At 44.0% G+C, this 24,395-nt stretch overlaps 1 protein-coding gene across 1 annotated transcript in view; it reads right to left on the reverse strand.

The window, feature by feature from the left end:
* Window positions 1-24,395, reverse strand: part of LOC137436337 (protein mono-ADP-ribosyltransferase PARP6-like) — a 110,707-nt gene that overhangs the window by 80,630 nt on the left and 5,682 nt on the right. The window contains exon 4 of the mRNA XM_078783324.1: window positions 16,675-16,772. Within this exon, the coding sequence (XP_078639450.1) occupies window positions 16,675-16,772 (98 nt within the window). The remainder of the gene's footprint in view (window positions 1-16,674; window positions 16,773-24,395) is intronic.

A 24,395-nucleotide genomic window follows, 5' to 3' on the forward strand; every position in this document is an offset into this window, starting at 1 on the left:
TTCAGCTGTACCCATACAAGATCCAGATCAAGCATAAACTCACACCAGCTGACATAGCAAAACGTGTTGTGATGTGCCGGTGGTTCGAGAACAAGATCGAAGAGGATCCTGACTTTCTTGATGATGTTTCGTTCAGCGACGAAGCACACTTCTTGCTCTGTGGGCATGTCAATAGCAAGAACAATGTGTTCTGGGGCACACAAGCCCCAGGCGAGGTGCTTCAGAGGCCCTTGCACTCCGTGAAATGCACGGCCTGGGTGACCATCTCAAAACATGGCATAATCGGACCGTTTTGGTTTGAAGACGCAGACGAGGAGGCAGTCACTGTCACAAAGGAGCGTTACATTGTGGTGCTCAACAAGTTCTGGAGGGGACTTGGGAGACGTCGTGGCGTGAATCGAGATGTGCAATGGTTCCAACAAGATGGGGCAACTCCACATACAGCCAACATCACGATGGAGTGTCTGGACCACCGATTCCCTGATCGGCTGGTCAGCAGGCGCCGCGAACCCGAGTGGTCTCCGCATTCACCCGATCTGAACCCCCCAGATTTTTTATCTCTGGGGGTTCTTGAAGGAGCACGTGTATGAGAATCGTCCTCAATCCATTTCTGAACTGAAAGTGGGCCATCACCCAGAAGATTCATGCCATCAGGAAGGAAGAGTGTGTCAGGGTGATTGACAACTTCGCTCGTCGGCTTCAAGTGTGTCTAAGGCGCAAAGGCGGTCATTTGGAACATGTGCTCTAATAAATGTATCCTTTGAGCTGGAGACCTCAAATCTTCAGTTTTTCAATTGTTATCATATCAGCTTCCAGGAAATGTAATCTTTTTTGCAGTTTCTTGTCTGAGTAATAAATTATTATCATGTTAATGGGTTCCATCTATTTTGAGACACCCTGTATATGTATATATATTGTAACGAATTTGAGAAAGTATAACGAATGTGAGAATTATGGTTTTGTAGTGTGTAAATGTCACCCTCCGTAATGTAAAGAAAGGTCGAAGCTCGTCCTCTTAGTTAATTCCATAAACCTACACGCAGGGCACCATATATCCTTTTAAATAGTTATTCCCTTATTCTATGTAATTTAAGGCTGTGTTTCCCAATAGTTTGACTCTCCATTGCACCGAATTAAATAAGAGTAGGTCCCATCTGCAAAGTGGCAGGTTTGGATGGTTTTCGCCGCAAATGGACTCCATTGAGCACGCGGTCGGTTGGAAGAAGAAAGGCGTGTCTCCGCACCTCGTCACAGAAAGGAGGAGCGAGTCGGCCCCGCTCAACCAACCCAGCACGAAGGGGTTTGGCTTGAGCGGGCGAAGAGAGAACGATCTGGGAGGTTCGCGAAGGTTCAAGGGTGGGGCTTATATAACCCGCGGGAGACGCCCCCACCTCAGATGAGAGGAGAGCAGATGAGATACGTGCCACGCTGCAGAGGAGATACGGCAGGAGGCAACTCAAGGAGCGCGCGACGCAGCTGTGCGGAAAAAGGAACTTCGCCCGCGCAGTTTGGAACCGCGGGAATTCGCACGACCGCGGCTCGGCTTTTTGACGGCGGTGCCTTCCGGCCCGACCGTGGCCAGTCCCCGCTGAACCTTCCTTGCCTCTCAAGCCATCCACCCCAAGCCATTCATTCCTGCCTGCATTCCCCATGTAAGTGTGATCGTTCGTCTGTCTTTCACGTTGACCTGGGATATTAATTAAGCTTGAATAGTTAAGCTAATAATTGCACTGTGTCTCCTTCCATTCTTTCTGTCTTTATTTTATTATCCTTCCTTCTTCCTTGGTTATTTTTGGTCTTGTAAATAGTAGTAATAAATTATATTTGTTCTTCCTACCTTCGTCTTCTTCTTCACATTCGGTCGCTTTAGCGATTTCCCCCATTGAGGGCCCGTGGCGCGATTCGGCCGACGAAGATAAATTGGGTCAGTCTTGGTAACCGGCTCACGGTGCAGTTCGCTTCGCTCGGCGCAACTAGTCCATTACGCTGCGACCGTGGGCGGGGGAGTATTTCCTTGCGTACCGGTGGGTGTTGGTATTTAGGTCATAGGACGGTTGGGCCTAATACCCTACCCAGCGCTGACCAGGCGTGACGTCATACCCCCAGGACCACGTCGGTTAGTCATATAAGCGAGGGGACTAATCCCCCCTTTGGTAAGTGGGGAAGGCTGACGTTGGATTCCGTAACAATATATACATATGTATATTGTATGTATATTGTATGTGTATGTATATGTATATGTATATGTATATGTATATGTATATGTATATGTATATGTATATGTATATGTATATATATATATATATATATATATATATATGTATACATACATACACACACACACACACACACACACACACACACACACACACACACACACACACACACACACACACACACACACACACACACACACACACACACACACACACACACACAATATGTTTGTGCATGTGCGTGTGCGTGTATGCTGTGCGGCTGCTCGGCCATGTGTTCTGTGTTACCTCCCCAAACTCCAGCTGCGGTGCCTCTCAGAGTCTCGAGAGGGAATGCGGCAGAACCATTTGTTATTTTCAATGTTCTAATAAACCATGGTAAAACTGCACCAATGCAATTGTGTAGAACAAAACATGTAATTGTATTAACAACTCTCATATACACAAGAATAACATGCTAAAAGTACCATGAAAATATCACTTGCATAAAATGAACAATACATATGATGGCACCATCATTCCCTAATGCTTTCAAAGCAATAAACTTACGACATGCCAAAAGTGAGTGGAATGCAACATTCCCCAAAGTCCTTGCATGAATCCCCACGCTGGGTGAAGGTCGAGGTCGTGCGGAACGACAAGAACAGGCAGGTATCGGCGCGGTTGCGGACAAGGAGTTACGAGGTGAGAAGTCGGGCAACTGGTGGCACCGTAACGATCACCCAAACGTGAGCACAATCCATACTCCTCCACCCCCTTCCCCCATACATACATGCAGTCAAGTGAAAAAGTAAATACACCCCGTGTAAAGTTTTGAATTTTTCAACATATTTCAACATACAGCTATTTGATCTTCATTTCAACAATTTTGAAAGATAAAGGTGATAAAATAACAAATATCATGAAACATTTACATTTTGTAGTCCATTGTATAATTGAAATAAACATAAATGCAAATTTCGCATGTGGAAAAAGTAAGTACACCCTTGGCTCTAAGAGGTGGTATTGCCCCCTTTGGCAGAAACAAGCTCAAGTAGGCGTTTCTTATAACTGTCTACCAGTCTCTGACATCGACTGGGAGAAATTTTTGCCCACTCCTCCATGCAGAATTCTTTCAGCTGTGCGATGTTTGAGGGGTTTCTTGCATGCACAGCTCGTTTCAAATCCCTCCACAAAATCTCCATGGGATTTAGATCCGGGCTTTGACTTGGCCATTCCAGAACCCTCCATTTCTTTCTTTTCAGCCATTCCTTGGTGGATTTACTGGTATGTTTAGGGTCATTGTCATGTTGCAAGGTCCACCTTCAGTTGAGCTTCAACTCTCCGAAAGATGGCCTCACATTATCCTCAAGCACCCTCTGGTACAATGAAGAATTCATAGTGGATTATACGATGGTGAGCTGCCCAGGCCTTGATGCAGCAAACCTGCCCCAAACCATAATATTTCCACCTCCATGCTTTACAGTTGGTATCAGGTTCTTGTGGTTAAATGCTGTCTTTGGTTTTCGCCAAACATGTCTTCTGGTACTGTGGCCAAATAGCTCGACCTTTGACCCATCTGTCCAGAGCACATTGTTCCAGAAGTGCTGGTCTTTGCCTCGGTGTTCATTGGCAAACTTTAGTCTTGCCCTGATGTTCTGTCTGGACAGCAAAGGTTTCCTCCTGGCACACCTCCCATGTAGATCAAATTTGTGCAGCCTCTTTCTAATGGTAGACTCGTGCACTTTGACATCAAAAGTGGCAAGAGCTACCTGTCGGTCCCGTGATGACATTCTGGGGTTCTTGGAGACTTCTTTCAGCATCTTGCGGTCTGCTCTCGGGCTGAACTTGCTGGGGCGGCCTGGCCTGAACAAGTTGGCAGTTGTTTGGAATCTTCTCCATTTGTAGATGATCTTCCGGACAGTCGAATGATTGATTTCAAATTGTTTGGAGATCTTTTTAAATCGCTTCCCAGACTCGTAGGCATCTAAAACTTTCTTTCTGAAGGCCTCAGATAACTCTTTTGATCTAGGCATGGTGACACCGCGCACTTCAACAACAAAGAGCAAACCAAACTAAATGTCTGAGGTTTAAATAAGACAGGTTCCTCCAAGATCCTCTCTCATGATGTTCTAATCATTTGCACCTGAGCTGGTGCACCTGATTCTAATTTTAGGTATTTGAAGTGGTGATAAATGTAGGGGTGTACTTACTTTTTCCACATGCAAAATTTGCATTTATGTTTATTTAAATTATACAATGGACTACAAAATGTAAATGTTTCATGATATTTGTTATATTATATCACCTTTATCGATCAATATTGTTGAAATGAAGATCAAATAGCTGTATGTTGAAAAAGTCAAAACTTTACACGGGGTCTACTTACTTTTTCACGTGACTATGGTATATTTTTACATGATACGACTTTTCATACGACACCTATATACACATATGTAGTAAAAAGATTTAATACATAGAACTTGGAAGAATAATGTATATTCGAACTTTTTCCGACCCTGTTTTTCTCTTAGAGATTAAGAAGCAACCGATCTCCTCAGTCACGCGAAGGCATATTATCTGTAAGAAACAGAAGGCTTTGTTTATTTTGAAAGAGGTTAGAAATCTCTGTTTTCTCCATGACGACATTTTATGGCTGGGAGAGTTGCATATGAAGAAAGAAAAAGAGCTGACCCGACGAGTTGGGTCCCCCCCCCCCTCCCCCCTCCCCCTCCCACGCCGAGCGTAGCGAACACGGTGCAGTTCGCTTCGCTCGGCGCAACTAGTCCATTACGCTGCGACCGTGGGCGGGGGAGTATTTCCTTGCGTACCGGTGGGTGTTGGTATTTAGGTCATAGGACGGTTGGGCCTAATACCCTACCCAGCGCTGACCAGGCATGACGTCATACCCCCAGGACCACGTCGGTTAGTCATACAAGCGAGGGGACTAATCCCCCCTTTGGTAAGTGGGGAAGGCTGACGTTGGATTCCGTAACAATATATACATATGTATATTGTATGTGTATGTATATGTATATGTATATGTATATGTATATGTATATGTATATATATATATATATATATATATATATATATATATATATATATATGTATACATACATACATACATACACACACACACACACACACACACACACACACACACACACACAATATGTTTGTGCATGTGCGTGTGCGTGTATGCTGTGCGGCTGCTCGGCCATGTGTTCTGTGTTACCTCCCCAAACTCCAGCTGCGGTGCCTCTCAGAGTCTCGAGAGGGAATGCGGCAGAACCATTTGTTATTTTCAATGTTCTAATAAACCATGGTAAAACTGCACCAATGCAATTGTGTAGAACAAAACATGTAATTGTATTAACAACTCTCATATACACAAGAATAACATGCTAAAAGTACAATGAAAATATCACTTGCATAAAATGAACAATACATATGATGGCACCATCATTCCCTAATGCTTTCAAAGCAATAAACTTACGACATGCCAAAAGTGAGTGGAATGCAACATTCCCCAAAGTCCTTGCATGAATCCCCACGCTGGGTGAAGGTCGAGGTCGTGCGGAACGACAAGAACAGGCAGGTATCGGCGCGGTTGCGGACAAGGAGTTACGAGGTGAGAAGTCGGGCAACTGGTGGCACCGTAACGATCACCCAAACGTGAGCACAATCCATACTCCTCCACCCCCTTCCCCCATACATACATGCAGTCAAGTGAAAAAGTAAATACACCCCGTGTAAAGTTTTGAATTTTTCAACATATTTCAACATACAGCTATTTGATCTTCATTTCAACAATTTTGAAAGATAAAGGTGATAAAATAACAAATATCATGAAACATTTACATTTTGTAGTCCATTGTATAATTGAAATAAACATAAATGCAAATTTCGCATGTGGAAAAAGTAAGTACACCCTTGGCTCTAAGAGGTGGTATTGCCCCCTTTGGCAGAAACAAGCTCAAGTAGGCGTTTCTTATAACTGTCTACCAGTCTCTGACATCGACTGGGAGAAATTTTTGCCCACTCCTCCATGCAGAATTCTTTCAGCTGTGCGATGTTTGAGGGGTTTCTTGCATGCACAGCTCGTTTCAAATCCCTCCACAAAATCTCCATGGGATTTAGATCCGGGCTTTGACTTGGCCATTCCAGAACCCTCCATTTCTTTCTTTTCAGCCATTCCTTGGTGGATTTACTGGTATGTTTAGGGTCATTGTCATGTTGCAAGGTCCACCTTCAGTTGAGCTTCAACTCTCCGAAAGATGGCCTCACATTATCCTCAAGCACCCTCTGGTACAATGAAGAATTCATAGTGGATTCTACGATGGTGAGCTGCCCAGGCCTTGATGCAGCAAACCTGCCCCAAACCATAATATTTCCACCTCCATGCTTTACAGTTGGTATCAGGTTCTTGTGGTTAAATGCTGTCTTTGGTTTTCGCCAAACATGTCTTCTGGTACTGTGGCCAAATAGCTCGACCTTTGACCCATCTGTCCAGAGCACATTGTTCCAGAAGTGCTGGTCTTTGCCTTGGTGTTCATTGGCAAACTTTAGTCTTGCCCTGATGTTCTGTCTGGACAGCAAAGGTTTCCTCCTGGCACACCTCCCATGTAGATCAAATTTGTGCAGCCTCTTTCTAATGGTAGACTCGTGCACTTTGACATCAAAAGTGGCAAGAGCTACCTGTCGGTCCCGTGATGACATTCTGGGGTTCTTGGAGACTTCTTTCAGCATCTTGCGGTCTGCTCTCGGGCTGAACTTGCTGGGGCGGCCTGGCCTGAACAAGTTGGCAGTTGTTTGGAATCTTCTCCATTTGTAGATGATCTTCCGGACAGTCGAATGATTGATTTCAAATTGTTTGGAGATCTTTTTAAATCGCTTCCCAGACTCGTAGGCATCTAAAACTTTCTTTCTGAAGGCCTCAGATAACTCTTTTGATCTAGGCATGGTGACACCGCGCCCTTCAACAACAAAGAGCAAACCAAACTAAATGTCTGAGGTTTAAATAAGACAGGTTCCTCCAAGATCCTCTCTCATGATGTTCTAATCATTTGCACCTGAGCTGGTGCACCTGATTCTAATTTTAGGTATTTGAAGTGGTGATAAATGTAGGGGTGTACTTACTTTTTCCACATGCAAAATTTGCATTTATGTTTATTTAAATTATACAATGGACTACAAAATGTAAATGTTTCATGATATTTGTTATATTATATCACCTTTATCGATCAATATTGTTGAAATGAAGATCAAATAGCTGTATGTTGAAAAAGTCAAAACTTTACACGGGGTCTACTTACTTTTTCACGTGACTATGGTATATTTTTACATGATACGACTTTTCATACGACACCTATATACACATATGTAGTAAAAAGATTTAATACATAGAACTTGGAAGAATAATGTATATTCGAACTTTTTCCGACCCTGTTTTTCTCTTAGAGATTAAGAAGCAACCGATCTCCTCAGTCACGCGAAGGCATATTATCTGTAAGAAACAGAAGGCTTTGTTTATTTTGAAAGAGGTTAGAAATCTCTGTTTTCTCCATGACGACATTTTATGGCTGGGAGAGTTGCATATGAAGAAAGAAAAAGAGCTGACCCGACGAGTTGGGTCCCCCCCCCCCCCCCTCCCCCCTCCCCCTCCCACGCCGAGCGTAGCGAACACGGTGCAGTTCGCTTCGCTCGGCGCAACTAGTCCATTACGCTGCGACCGTGGGCGGGGGAGTATTTCCTTGCGTACCGGTGGGTGTTGGTATTTAGGTCATAGGACGGTTGGGCCTAATACCCTACCCAGCGCTGACCAGGCATGACGTCATACCCCCAGGACCACGTCGGTTAGTCATACAAGCGAGGGGACTAATCCCCCCTTTGGTAAGTGGGGAAGGCTGACGTTGGATTCCGTAACAATATATACATATGTATATTGTATGTGTATGTATATGTATATGTATATGTATATGTATATGTATATGTATATATATATATATATATATATATATATATATATATATATGTATACATACATACATACACACACACACACACACACACACACACACACACACACACACACACACACACACACACACACACAATATGTTTGTGCATGTGCGTGTGCGTGTATGCTGTGCGGCTGCTCGGCCATGTGTTCTGTGTTACCTCCCCAAACTCCAGCTGCGGTGCCTCTCAGAGTCTCGAGAGGGAATGCGGCAGAACCATTTGTTATTTTCAATGTTCTAATAAACCATGGTAAAACTGCACCAATGCAATTGTGTAGAACAAAACATGTAATTGTATTAACAACTCTCATATACACAAGAATAACATGCTAAAAGTACAATGAAAATATCACTTGCATAAAATGAACAATACATATGATGGCACCATCATTCCCTAATGCTTTCAAAGCAATAAACTTACGACATGCCAAAAGTGAGTGGAATGCAACATTCCCCAAAGTCCTTGCATGAATCCCCACGCTGGGTGAAGGTCGAGGTCGTGCGGAACGACAAGAACAGGCAGGTATCGGCGCGGTTGCGGACAAGGAGTTACGAGGTGAGAAGTCGGGCAACTGGTGGCACCGTAACGATCACCCAAACGTGAGCACAATCCATACTCCTCCACCCCCTTCCCCCATACATACATGCAGTCAAGTGAAAAAGTAAATACACCCCGTGTAAAGTTTTGAATTTTTCAACATATTTCAACATACAGCTATTTGATCTTCATTTCAACAATTTTGAAAGATAAAGGTGATAAAATAACAAATATCATGAAACATTTACATTTTGTAGTCCATTGTATAATTGAAATAAACATAAATGCAAATTTCGCATGTGGAAAAAGTAAGTACACCCTTGGCTCTAAGAGGTGGTATTGCCCCCTTTGGCAGAAACAAGCTCAAGTAGGCGTTTCTTATAACTGTCTACCAGTCTCTGACATCGACTGGGAGAAATTTTTGCCCACTCCTCCATGCAGAATTCTTTCAGCTGTGCGATGTTTGAGGGGTTTCTTGCATGCACAGCTCGTTTCAAATCCCTCCACAAAATCTCCATGGGATTTAGATCCGGGCTTTGACTTGGCCATTCCAGAACCCTCCATTTCTTTCTTTTCAGCCATTCCTTGGTGGATTTACTGGTATGTTTAGGGTCATTGTCATGTTGCAAGGTCCACCTTCAGTTGAGCTTCAACTCTCCGAAAGATGGCCTCACATTATCCTCAAGCACCCTCTGGTACAATGAAGAATTCATAGTGGATTCTACGATGGTGAGCTGCCCAGGCCTTGATGCAGCAAACCTGCCCCAAACCATAATATTTCCACCTCCATGCTTTACAGTTGGTATCAGGTTCTTGTGGTTAAATGCTGTCTTTGGTTTTCGCCAAACATGTCTTCTGGTACTGTGGCCAAATAGCTCGACCTTTGACCCATCTGTCCAGAGCACATTGTTCCAGAAGTGCTGGTCTTTGCCTTGGTGTTCATTGGCAAACTTTAGTCTTGCCCTGATGTTCTGTCTGGACAGCAAAGGTTTCCTCCTGGCACACCTCCCATGTAGATCAAATTTGTGCAGCCTCTTTCTAATGGTAGACTCGTGCACTTTGACATCAAAAGTGGCAAGAGCTACCTGTCGGTCCCGTGATGACATTCTGGGGTTCTTGGAGACTTCTTTCAGCATCTTGTGGTCTGCTCTCGGGCTGAACTTGCTGGGGCGGCCTGGCCTGAACAAGTTGGCAGTTGTTTGGAATCTTCTCCATTTGTAGATGATCTTCCGGACAGTCGAATGATTGATTTCAAATTGTTTGGAGATCTTTTTAAATCGCTTCCCAGACTCGTAGGCATCTAAAACTTTCTTTCTGAAGGCCTCAGATAACTCTTTTGATCTAGGCATGGTGACACCGCGCCCTTCAACAACAAAGAGCAAACCAAACTAAATGTCTGAGGTTTAAATAAGACAGGTTCCTCCAAGATCCTCTCTCATGATGTTCTAATCATTTGCACCTGAGCTGGTGCACCTGATTCTAATTTTAGGTATTTGAAGTGGTGATAAATGTAGGGGTGTACTTACTTTTTCCACATGCAAAATTTGCATTTATGTTTATTTAAATTATACAATGGACTACAAAATGTAAATGTTTCATGATATTTGTTATATTATATCACCTTTATCGATCAATATTGTTGAAATGAAGATCAAATAGCTGTATGTTGAAAAAGTCAAAACTTTACACGGGGTCTACTTACTTTTTCACGTGACTATGGTATATTTTTACATGATACGACTTTTCATACGACACCTATATACACATATGTAGTAAAAAGATTTAATACATAGAACTTGGAAGAATAATGTATATTCGAACTTTTTCCGACCCTGTTTTTCTCTTAGAGATTAAGAAGCAACCGATCTCCTCAGTCACGCGAAGGCATATTATCTGTAAGAAACAGAAGGCTTTGTTTATTTTGAAAGAGGTTAGAAATCTCTGTTTTCTCCATGACGACATTTTATGGCTGGGAGAGTTGCATATGAAGAAAGAAAAAGAGCTGACCCGACGAGTTGGGTCCCCCCCCCCCTCCCCCCTCCCCCTCCCACGCCTCCTACCTCTTCTCCCTCTCCTCCCCAAGCCCTCAAATGTTGTGGTTGTGTGCTTCCCCTTCTCTCCCCATCTTGTCTTCCGCTCCCTCTTTTTGTATATTTTGTTTGTCTGGTTGTTTTGTTTGTGAAATAAATGTTAGCTCTTTCACGAGCCTCGATTCAGTATACAAAAAAAAAGAAAAAAAAAAAGTTGAAGACACGAAATGCCTGTTATCTTTCTTGAACCTTACCTGACCCCACTCTTTGATCTCTGACTATATAAAAAGCTATGCCACAGCACCCTCGGAGAGTTCTTGGTTCACTTGTGATGTATTAAATGTCGTGTTGATCTGTGTCGAATGTAGCGTCGTGATTTCGCTTTATTCGTGTGTGTGTCACTCAAATGGAAGTGTATTCTGTAAATACCTTTGGTGGAAATTAATCAAGTCTTACCATATGTCATTAAATCATTGATTGTCTTCTGAGACGAATATATATATAACCACCTTTAGAGGCCATTTTCCCCCACAAAGCGGGGGTTGGCCTTTTTCGGGGACCGTGGTTGTTGTTGTTTTTCGGTCCCCTTTTTGAAGCAATGTTTTACGGCCGGATGCCCTTCCTGCCGCCAACCCTTTTTGTCGCCTTTTACGACAAGCAGGGAATTACCAGTGAACTGGTACTCAATTTGCCGACCTCGGAAGGATGACAGGCTGAGTCAACCCCCCTGGCGTTAATTCAGCGATCGACCGGGATTCGAACCCAGGATCCTAGGATCCTAAGCTGGCACCCTAGCCGCTAGCCCAACACCAGGGCTCAAGTCTTGTCAAAGTGGACATTTAAGAGTCCTAAAGACGAATGTGGACATTTAATTCTCTTGAGTCTTGTCAAATCAATTCAAAGGCGATTAAAAAATTCCACAACACCACTCAAAATACAAAAACACACACACTCATGCAAAAAATCATTCATGCAAAAACACACACCCTCACCGACTCACTCACTCACATACACAAAATAAGAAATAATAAAAGAAAAAGAAAAAAAAACACACAACCAACCAACCACCTGCCCTGACTAACATGCACCACTCATGCTGTTCAAGCTGTTACACGTTCTCCACGTTTTCAAAGTTAAGTCATTGTTCACAATTGTATTTTGTCGAAACTGTATTTATCTTTCGGTGTGTGAACCTATAGTGTGCCCCTTGGAAGTTTCTCGGTGTTTATCTTTCATAAATTAATCGTTTGTTTGCCACGCGTGTGTGGCCTTGCCTCAGGCCATCCCATCGCGCGCCTCTGTCCACGTGAGCTGTCCCGCCCCGCCCCCATTATCTCCTTGCCTTCCACCTTTTCCCCTGTTCACGTGACTCGTGGTTGTCCCTCTCAGCTCCCTCTCCCCATTGGTATTTTTGTGAATATAAGATTGTTCTTCACGGTTCTGTTGAAATATGTTTAAACTTCCCCCTGCAGTGTTTTATTCAGTGGTTTATTACAATATGCTGTTTTTCTTCCTATTTAAAAGGCTCCTTTCAATTTCCTCTTCAACTCATTCCATTTCAAAAAATATATTCAATCTCATAATTCTTTCTCACTACATGCTCTAAATTCTCATTCATTCCACCCCTCCTCCATCGTTCTTCAACGGATCGCTAACTTTAAAATCACACCAAACCCAATTTGTTAAAAATGTTCATCTTTCATTAATCATCCACTTTCTAATCTCCCCCCCTTGCCCCTCCCCTCCTAAACTCCCCCCTTGCCCCTCCCCTCCTAAACTCCCCCTTGCCCCTCCCCTCGTAAACTCCCCCCTTGCCCCTCCCCTCCAAATCTCCCCGCTTGCCCCTCCCCTCCTAAACTCCCCCCTTGCCCCTCCCCTCCTAAAGTCCCCCCCTTGCACCTCCCCTCCTCAACTTCCCCCATGCCCCTCCCATTCAAAATTCCCCCCCCCCCCAACCTTCTACTTTCCTCTGCCCCCCCTCAAAAAAACCCTCACTGTGCCTGATCCATTCAACCAACAAACATTTAGTCTTCCTCATCCTTCCCTTTATTGTAACTCTTGAGTATTCTCTGACACACAATCAACTGCTCTTCCTACCTCCCCCTCTCATCCTTCATCTGACTCTACCCCTCTGCTCCCCTGTACTGCACCCGATGCTCCCCTCTCTACTCATTAACGGTATGGACCTCAAACATCCAGGGCCTTCGCTCAAACCTCATTGATCTCTCCATTCAGGTTGCTTCCGACAATCCAGACTTGATCTGTTAAACAGAAACTTTCCTCCTTCAAGATGTCTCTGATTCCTTAATATCTCTTCCTGGTTACTCCCTCCTCCGGTATGATAGACCTGAGCCTCGTCCTGGTGGTGGGGTGGCTATCTTTATCAAAAACTCTCTTCCTCACTCTTCTTGCACTGCCCTCTCTCCACCCCACCCCCAGGAGTACCTCTGGCTACGGCTTCCTCTCCACTCCCACCTTTTGTTCACATGTGTTCTGTACCGTCATTCAAACAATGATGACTCCATTTGCATTTCGCTGTCGGACAACATGGACCAACTTCGACAAACTCATCCAAAGTCTCTCTTCCTCATATGTGGCGACTTAAACTGTCATCATGCCAGCTGGCTGGGTGTGGGTTCCTCTCTCACCAGCCATGGCACCTCAGCAAAGGACTTCTGCGACTCATTGGGACTGACACAATCTGTCAATTTCCCGACCCGGATTGCAGTCAATGGAGTATCTTCTCTTCTGGACTTGGTTATGACAAACTTCCCTGCAAATGCCTGCTGCTCTTCTTCTGCTCCAATCGGTTCTTCTGATCATGTGCTAATGTGCTTCTTAAAGTGGACCTCTCTCTGGACATTCTCAGAGACCCTCCTCAGCACCGACGAGTCTGGCATTTCACTCAGGCCGACTGGCACGGGCTGCAAGCAGCCATCAATCATCTGGACTGGTCTCCCATCTCCACTGCCTCTGACATCAATTCTTCCTGGGAATTCTTCCAAAGCAAACTGCTCTCTCTCTCATGCACAGATTTATCCCATCTCGTCTTCAGTAGTCTTACCCTTCCTCCCGTCCATGGTACACTGAATCTTGTGGTGAGGCAGTTGCCCTGAAACAACTTGCCTTTGTCTCTTGGAAGGCAAATCCAACTGAAGGCGATCTCAGTTCCTTCCACCAAGCTCGGACGAAGTGTGTGTCTACCCTCAGGAGTGCCAGGAAGCACTATCTCTCCACACTCAAGATTGAACTCTCAATCCTGTCTCCTTCCTCCAAATCCTGGTGGCGTCTGGTCAAATCCGTTTCTGGTGTTTGTTCCCCCTCCATCCCCTCCCTTACCTCAAATGGCTATACAGTTGACACCGCACATGACAAAGCCGAATGCCTCAACTCTGTGTTTGCCTCAAAATCGTGTGTCCCAAACCCATCTCTCTCTGTTCCCACATTTCCCAGTCGAACCCAACTGCTCCTGCGCTCTGTGTCCTTCTCTCCTGACAAGGTGGATACGTTTTTGTCAAACCTCGACTCTGATTCTGCAACTGGACCAGACGACATCAGCCCACGGGTCCTAAAATCCTGCTCTGCCGCTCTATCTCACCCTCTCTCTGTTCTTTTCACCCTCTCCTTTGCTCAAGGTCATCTGCCAGCATCTTGGAAATCAGCAAACATTACCGCTTTACTCAAAAAAGGTGCAAAAACAGATCCTTGCAACTACAGACCAATCAGCCTGCTTCCAATTATCAGCAAAGTCATGGAATCCATCATTGCTTCAGATATCAAATCCTTCCTCTTCTCCAATGGCTTGATCTCTGATCATCAATTTGGATTCAGACCAGGTCATTCCACTCTGGACATGCCGCTTCTGCTGTCTCAACAATGGACGGAAGTTCTCAATGCCAAACAGGAAATCAGAGCTGTCTCCCTTGACATATCACATGCCTTCGATACAGTCTGGCACCCAGCTCTGCTCACCAAACTCTCCTCCTATGGTATCCATGGAAATGTCCACTCATGGCTTGCGGACTTCCTCTCTGGTCGTCGGCAACATGTGGCGCTGAATGGATTTCTCTCATTCCCCAAGGTAGTGTTCGGGGCCCTGTGCTATTTCTGGTCTTCATCAATGATCTCTCCGACTCTCTGGAAAATCCTCTCTATCTCTTTGCTGATGACTCCACTATCTGCCGCTCCATTCCTCATCCCTCAGATCGGCAGTCTGCAGCCTCCTCACTCTCTGCAGACCTGGACAAAATCACAGACTGGTCAAACAAGTGGAACATGTCTTTCAATCCTGCAAAATCTAACACTCTTACTATGTCTCTCCGAAAAGACCGACTGGAAAACCCTCCCATCTACTTTCTCAACAATCCTCTCCAAGAAGTTCTGTCGCTCAAGCTTTTGGGTCTCACTATCTGCCATGATCTTTCTTGGGAAAACCACATTTCCAAGCTGGCCTCCAAAGCCAGTCGCCGACTGGGCATCCTCCGTCGTGCGAAGTCCTTCCTTGGCACACCTGAGCTCCTCACCAAATACAAGGCTTTCATCCGCAGCTCAATGGAATACTGTTCCCCCCTCTGGGCCGGTGCTCCTGCCTCACACCTAGATCGGCTTCACGCTGTTGAAACCAAAGCTTTCAGAATCATTGGAATCTCCTGCGGTGAAACTAACTCCGAGGGCCTTTCACTCACTCACCGCAAGCAGGTTTGTGGTCTTTCTGTCTTCTCCCAACTCCTCTCCGGCCTTGCTCCCCCAGCTCTCTCTGTGCTCTGTCCCCCCAATATTCCTTCAGGTCGCACAAGATCTGCCTGCAACCCTCTTATGGTTAAACTGCCAAAATCTGGGCTCTCTGCTCACCTTCACTCTTTAATTCCCCTTTTCTCCCACCTCTTGAACAAACTCCCCCACTCCCTTCAATCCCACTCCTCCCTCCAGGTCTTTAAAACAGCTGTTCACCACCATCTCTTATCTTCCCCCATCCAAAACCTTGGTGTTTTCTACCCCCGCTAATTCACCCCAGATACATTGTTTTGGAAATTCCAACTTCTTTCCTGGAAGTCCTTGCAATGCTCATGTGTTTTATACCTCTCCCACCTCCCGACAAGACCCCCCTCCCACATTTCTCCCGATGTCCCTGCTCTCAAATGTTGTGTTTGTGCCCTTCCCCCTCTCTCCCCATCTTGTCTACCGCTCCCCTTATTTTTGTTTTATGTGTCGGTTTGACTTTTTGCGTGATTAATGTTAGCTCTTTCACGAGCCTCGATCTCGTATACAAACCCCCCCCCCCCCCCAAAAAAAACAACAAAAAAAACACATTTATGCAAACCTCAACTTGCACTGTTGGACGTGCCTCCATGTCCAGTGAGCCTTTCAAGGCAACCTGGGCCACTTTGTCACACATCCTCCTTTCTGTCCCACACACTCCAAGCCGATCAACAGCTACAGAAAAAAAATTGCCAATATACCCTCTGCACCCCACCTCAAATGGCTGACAAGAAACTCGCCCACCCTTCTCCTGGCACTCTGCCTCCAGCTCACTGTAGAATACATATATGAATGAATATGAATGAATGAATGATCGTTTTAAGACAATTTTCCCCGCTAGAGCAGGGGTTAGCCTTGCGGGCCCCATGACAATCATGGTTCCCTGTTTGAGGCAATGTTTTTATGGTCGGATGCCCTTCCTGACGCCAACCCTTGGTCACGCTCTTACGATGCGCAGAGATACGGTGTACCTATTCTAAATTGGGGTACACACCGGGATCATTCATCCCAGCAAGCTGGTACTCAATTTGCCGACCTTGGAAGGATGACAGGCTGAGTCAACCCCCCTGGCGTTAATTCAGCGATCGACATACATTACATACATATGCACAGTCAAAATCGTAATATACCTGACGGTGACACCACCATTCTTGAATTCCTGCTTCACCTTCAAGATTTGAGATCCGAGTTTGTTGTCCTTGAAGGACCATGGACAATCTTGACGTGTCTGCAAAGTGGGAAAGAGAGTATTTCATATTTGCTGATACCTTTTCATAACTTTAAGAACTGTCAAAATAGTGCAAATTTTCATGAGCGAATATTTTGCAGTGTAAATAGTAATTTTTAAATGCAAACTCCAAACCAGATAGAAGAACAATGCTATCAATAGTCGCCACCTTTTTTGTTTCATTCCTCATTGCACGACGACGTGAACAGTGTTATGAACGACAGCTCTTCATGAAGTACAAGAGCTCAATTCGTTCTAATTTCCAATATTTCAGCTTTTACTGTTAATACCTGCAATCATTTGTTTGGCACAATTTACATGAGCAGTTGCTGTCGCAAAATACAACTTATACTTGTCACAAAATAAAACATTTGGAAACTGAATACCGAGACGTAGTCACACTACTGATTGGTCGTTGATGTGTGAAGGGCTGGTGTCTTGCAGGGCAGGTGTCTGAAAATTGAAGGCCACACTAAGACTCCATGATTGCGTACATAAGTGAAACAAGTGTTACGCCGAGGTCCCCCGTCGGTGAAGTGATGCGAGTTGACAAAGTGGAAGACGCAGAAAACATGGAAGAGTCAATAATATTTGCGAGTGGGTTGGAGAAAAGGAAGGATAGTATGAAGTTGTGTTTGACACACATTATATATATATTTGGAATCATTCCTGTTCCCTTCCTGTTCAGGCTGGAGTTCCCCAACGTAGTGTTCTGGGCCCTGTGCTTTTTCTGGTCTTCATCAATGATCTCTCTGACTCTCTTGAAAATCCTCTCTATCTCTTTGCTGATGACTCCACTCTCTGCCGCTCCATTCCTCATCCCTCAGATCGGCAGTCTGCAGCCTCCTCTCTCTCTGCAGACCTGGACAAAATCACAGACTGGGCAAACAAGTGGAACATGTCTTTCAATCCTGACAAATCTCACACTCTTACGATGTCTCTCCGAAAAGACCGACTGGACAACCCTCCCATCTACTTTCTGAATAATCCTCTCCAAGAAATTCTGTCACTCAAGCTTTTGGGTCTCACTATCTGCCATGATCTTTCCTGGGAAAACCACATTTCCAAGCTGGCCTCCAAAACCATTCGCCGACTGGGCATCCTCCGTCGTGCGAAGTCCTTCCTTGGCACACCTGAGCTCCTCACCACATACAAGGCTTTCACCCGCAGCTCAATGGAGTACTGCTCTCCCCTCTGGTCTGGTGCTCCTGCCTCACACCAAGCTCGTCTTCACGCTGTTGAAACGAAAGCGTTCAGAATCATTGGAATCTCCTGCGATGAAGCCAACTCCAAGGGCCTTTCACTCGCTCACAGCAGGCAGGTTGGTGGTCTATCCATCTTCTACCGACTCCTCTCCGGCCTTGCCCCCCCCCCCCACCCCCCCAGCTCTCTCTGGGCTCTGTCCCCCAAATATTCCTACAGGTCACACAAGATCTGCCTGCAACCCTCTCATGGTTAAACTGCCAAAATCAAGACTCTCTGCTCACCTTCACTCCTTCATTCCTCTTTTCTCCCGCCTCTGGAACAAACTCCCTCACTCTCTTCAATCCCACTCCACCCTCCAGGTCTTTAAAACAGCTGTTCACCACCATCTCTTATCTTCCCCAATCCCAAACCTTGATCTTTTCTACCCCCGCTAATTTCACCCCAAATCCACTTTTTTGAAATACCAACTCCTGTCCTGGAAGTCCTTGGTGTCCTTGTGTTTTATACTTCTCCCACCCCCCCCCCCGCCTCCTCCCCCCCGCCTCCTCCCCCCCAAGCCCTCTCTCTCCCACACATCTCCCGATGTCCCTGCTCTCAAATGTTGTGTTTGTGTGCTTCCCCTTCTCTCCCCATCTTGTCTACCGCTCCCTCTTTTTATATATTTTGTTTGTCTGTTTGATTTGTTTGTGAAATGAATGTTAGCTCTTTCACAAGCCTCGATTCTGTATACAGAAAAAAAAGAAGAAAAAAAAGGTGCATCAGTGAGTGCCTGGGAATGCCTTTGGCAAAAATATCTTTTTTTAAGGAAAAAATAAGTTCGTTTTTTGGGGATAAAAAAAATACGCTCTATAGTGCCCAAGCCTTTTTCAATTAACTAGCAACGGTACCCACCCTACGGGCGGGGCTTCAATTGGGAGGCCCAAATGAAAAGACAAAATATCGGAAATTGAAGGCTTTTTTTTGTATTTCAAACGATTTATGTAAACATCCGTGAAATCATATCACACGCAAATCATCAAAATCTAAATGGTATTTGTAGAATTTCAATAAAAGCCATATCACTGTTCATATCAGTAAATATTATTCCATCGTGTTTGGAAAAACTGGAAAATTGGAAAAATTATAAAGCCTATTTTACTCCAGGGGGTCCCAGGATTATCCACCCAAAATTTTGTTGCGATCGGTTCAGCCATTTTTGCGGTACCTGGGAATGGACGGACAGACAGACTGACATTTGGTGAATTATAGTAAGATGACAGTTATATTATACAAGTACACATTTGCATAAATAAATACAAAACAATCAGATATTTGAACACAAATAAATAAAAAATTCCAGAAGTGCACGAAGTTGGTAGTAAGGCTTCTTCTTCTTCCTGATCGCCATCACACTCAACTACAAACGTGATGAACGGCACATTCACCAGCATTTATTCAACAAAAAGGTGATGAACCCCCTTCCACTCCCACCACTCCCTTCCTCACCCCTCTCCCCCCTCTCCCCCCTCTCCCCGCCCAGCAACGACGGGTACTCCTGCTCATGTTTCATAAAACGTAATCACTGTGATGAAATATGAAGAACATTCGGTTGTGGGACGGCACTGAGAAGTGGATATAACGGAATGCAGGGTCGGAAGGAGGGGAGTTGTTGGTTGAGTTTCTGTATTCTGTGAGCAGACACTTGAGTAAGGTATGAAATGGTGATTTGCTTGCTCATAGATTAGTGGGAAATGCTATTACGTTCTTTCTCTGTAGTTGTCATATTATCTTTTTATTCTGTGTTATAGGGTATGTGGAGATAGATTTCAATAAAGCCTCATATCTGGAAAAGGGGTCTCGACTTGATTTCATAACAATCACTGTGTGGGGTATCGTGTTCAATAAGCTCTCCAGTACAGTGTGGAATGAATTGTTTCTTTTGAAGGACATTCATGTTTGTTGAGGTGAGATATTTATTCTAAAAGTTTCGTATCAGAGTAAAAAGGTTGCAAGTTTCAATATTGTGGATACATTTTGAGATGTGTGGAAAGATACAGGGTTCAGGAAATTTGTGGTTACCTCCAGAGGCTGAACCATCTCATGTTAACGAGATCTTTCCAGAAGAATCTCTTTATACAACCATGTTGTAATTTTGATTTGGTTGTGGAGGGAAAGGCTTTCATAAATGTTCTTGGAGAGCATCCTTGCTATAATTCATGGACCAGTGTTTGTTTGTTTTTTCACTTGCAAAATCGAATATTTATCTCGTATATATTTGTCGGGTGCGTTTCTTATTCTGTCTGTCTGTCTGTCTGTCTGTCACTCACCTCGATCACAATTCCAAACCGATCGTCATGAAACTTCACCAAGTCGTAGAGGTCGTCACAATTGAGAAGCCCATTGATTTTGAAGTCAAAAGGTCAAATGTAATCTCAAGGTCAAACTTCTAAAATCATCAATTTTCATCTGAAAAATCGTCAATTTTCATCCCATTGACTTGGACATTGAACAGCATTTGCACATCGAGTCACTAAATTAGGAAACCACCTATTTTGAGGTCAAAAGGTCAAATGTCAACTCCAGGTCACACTTCCAAAATCATCAATTTTCATCGAAAAATCATCACTTTTCATCCTATTGACCCGAGCTTTGATTAAGATTGTCAATTTTGATCTTGATGAAATGGTCAATTTGCGAGATCAATTGACAACCTTTTTTTCCATGAGGGTGTGGGGGGTGGATTTTGCAAGTATCGTGCTCTGCAAGACGTCTTCTTGTTTGTTTGTCATGCTACTCCTCCTATAGTTCTGGCCCAATTACATCCAGACTTTCTACATAGGATCAGCATGACCCCAATTAATGCATAGGGGTGTTTTTATCTATGCCGGTGGTCTTCGGGGGAGTGGAGGACGAGTCGCAAATTCTCTATGTAAACATGTATCGTGTAGCGTCGCCTCCACATGAGAGAGGGTATAACCACTGAACTATAACACTACGTGGAACGGACGGTGCCCGTGATCCGCTGAAGCCACCGACATGTATGGCGCCCCCTATCGTATGCACCCAGAAAAATGAATGCCCCCATAGCCTTTGTGGGTAGGTGTAAGTTTTCCAAGATAAATTTTGCCATTATTTTCATCGCAAGAACGTACTAAAAATATTGAATCCATGATTATCAATGTTACACACATGACTAATACTGTAATGTACACTGTACTTGCACAAAATACAAGGCAAAACATGGCTATCAAGGTCGAGTTTAGGTAATTTTGTGGCATACTGTCCATAATTCACACACAAAGCAAATTACAATAAACATGTCAAAAAAAATTAAAGGAAGTGTAGCACAACAAAGCGCTTAAATTGCATCATATACTTCATACATGTACACATACATAGATATAATAGTGAGTAAACATGCATAAATGTCCATGATAGGTACATGAACATTTTCTGTACAGTGTATACAGTAACAAATATGTTGCATTTCAGAAATGAGCTGATGAGAGTGAGGCAAGAACTTTCAACTGTAGTTATACAAATAACAAGGCAAATTACTGTACACAGTCAAGTGTCAAAGCTTCATACTATTAAAAAAATTACCAGTGACAATAATTTTCACTATCATTAAGATCATACATGTCTTTGAAATATCTGGATGTTGTATGCTAATAAAAAAAAAAATCCAATTTATTATCATTTTCTACATAATATAAAGTCCATGTCTACTGATGACGAAACAAAATTGTTTTGGCTAGGAGCTTCCTTACTTTGGGCCCGGTAGCAGCATCTGTTTTTACCCTTCCTAAGTGGTAGAGCTTGATCTGTCCATACCGTGATGCAATTTTCTTGATCAGGCTGTGAATGTGGTTGTTGTCAATTGTAGTATCAAACTGGTGACGGTGCAACTGAGGAAATAAGTTCATGTGGCTTGTGTTCTCCAGAACTGAGGAAGAGATAGCAGATGTCACTCCACGGCCTTGAGGAAGCTTTCCTTGAGTTATTCTTAGAAGTCGCTGGAAACATTTCTCTGTTTCTCTACATACAGATACTACGCTAGCTGATGGCCTCTGCAGCCTCCCGCGATCTTTCATGGTGACAAAGTCATGAGCATTGCCATCAGAAGATGACATTGCATTGGCACATTCCATACAGTCCATATGCAGCCTAAGAGATTTCACAATGTATCCACTGATGTAGTTGACAGCCGCATCCTTATATTCTGATAAGGGCTCAATATGTGGCATGTCACTGTAGTCATGATCTGTCTTGCTGGGTTGTCTGGGAATGAGATCATACTTTCGAGTAATGTTCATAGTTGTGACATCATTGACGCTCTCAGTGTGAAGAATGGCTGTGTCATCACGAAGAATACAGTTCCCAGTGCCATTTTTTATGTGATGTCTCATCAACAGGCGTTTGTATGCAGCTTTGAACTGTCTTGCAGTGGGGTTGTTGTTGAATCCTCCACGTGCTCTGAGGGCGGAAAAGAACAATTCAATGTGATCCTGAGAGAATTTATACGTTAGTAGGTATTTGAGTGGGGCATCGGTTGGTGCGACAAGTTCTTGATACATGTTTAAAATGCTTCTGATGCTAACAACGAAGCCAACAAAACCAGTCTTTCTTGGTCCTTCACACATTTTCCTACCAGATCCATCTTTGAGACCGAGAAGGAAGACTTCAGCATCATGCAATCGTTGTTGAATGGATGCATGGTTGTCCCCTTTCAATGGTGCTTTCAGCCCCCTTCCAAACGGATTTCTGCTGTTTAAAGCATCGAAGGCTGAATCAACATGCCGAAGAAACTCTATAGTTGCACTGCAGCCCTGGAATTGTGGAAGTTGAAGTTTTTCTTCGCAATATTGCAGAGCATCAGCAACACTGGCACTGAATATTTGTGCTGCCAGGTTCACTTTCATTTTCTGCGTTCTCCACTGAATGTGGGCATTTTTTACCTTGTTCCCAAGTCGGAGTCCTTCAGATCCTTGAAGTTTGTGAAGCTCTTCAATGTATGTCCATTTCACACTTTGACCATCCTGCGTTCTAAAAATCCCACCATCTGCAAATGAATTGCGAAGTAGTTTCAGCATATGGCAGACGTCAAGTATCACATATACGCGCACGGAAGGGTCAGCTGGGTGTGGAAATGAAGGATCCATTCCATTGATGTTCACGTTTGCTCCTAGTACCTTCATCATTGCAATATGGCAGGATGGCCCATCGCACGTTAATGACACAGCACGTACACCAATGTTATTCAGTCGCAACAGACATTCCAGAACCAAATTTGCCCTTTCTGCTCCCGTCATTCCATCTATGAGGAAATATGCTAATGGTATTTTCCAAGATTCATTCACTGAGACTGCCATGAGAACAAGGGCATCTTTAGCTAATGGGGTGGCATCATCTGTTGCACCATTTCCAACATCTACATAGCCATGATATTTGCCTTCAGCAAATTCCACATGCTTGTGAATAGACATCTCGTCCAACATCAAGGCGATGATAGTCTCCTTTCCAGTTTCTCTGTTTCTGGTCACTTTTCCTGCTAGTGAGGAGAATGCCTGTTTCGTGAAACCTGGATCACCATCAATCCTACTGTACCATCTCCGAAGTTGGCGTGGGTGGGGTATGCTCAAGTCAAAAGTTTTTCTGACATATTCATAAGCCTTTGCCGAGTAGAATTGTAGTGTGAGTGCAAAGGACTTCAGCTCCTCAGGATAAGCAGATGATCCCTTTCCCTTTTTGCATTCAACGATTCTTGTCATCAAATCTTTAGGTATGCCATCAATGGTGCCATCAAGCAAGTCCGCGCAATTGGTGGAAATCAGGTTTTCATTCCGTAGCTCATTGATGACACCTCTCAGGGTCTCTACCTTCCGCTTAAAACGGCGTGTTCGTTGATGCACTACTTTCATTTTCTTTTGACATATTTCCAGTCTCTCTATGGACTTATCTAACTTGTGCTTCAATTTCCTCGGAGAGTCCATTGTAGCATAATTGTGCTCAGCCAGCGGGTCAACAGGGGCATTTTGCTGTGGCAATGGGCAAGAATGAAGATCTGGTTCCCTTAAAGGTGGTGTAGAAATGCGGACTGCTGGGCATTTCCGGTTGTTCACTTTCTGAAACAAAAAACAAAATTTCAAAGGGTAATTCCATGCAAACAGTGATGTACATTGCAGAAGCTAATAATTAAAATTGCTGTAATCACTATAGGAACTAGTAAATTTCATAAATTAGTATTTTAATCACAAAGTACCAGAAGGTCTTACATTGGTTGCCCATTTGTGTGCACACAAACAAAATCAGAATTTCTGCCAGTGTGCATTAGCAGGTAACATAAATGTTCCCAAAATGTGATCTCTTTCAATACATTAGTTGTCTAAGAGACTAAGACAATCAAATAGACAATGTCATCAGATATAAAGATAAATT

This window comes from Myxine glutinosa, chromosome 8, assembly GCF_964187855.1.
Source record: "Myxine glutinosa chromosome 8, kmMyxGlut1.1, whole genome shotgun sequence".
In the NCBI taxonomy this organism is placed as follows: Eukaryota; Metazoa; Chordata; class Myxini; order Myxiniformes; family Myxinidae; genus Myxine; species Myxine glutinosa.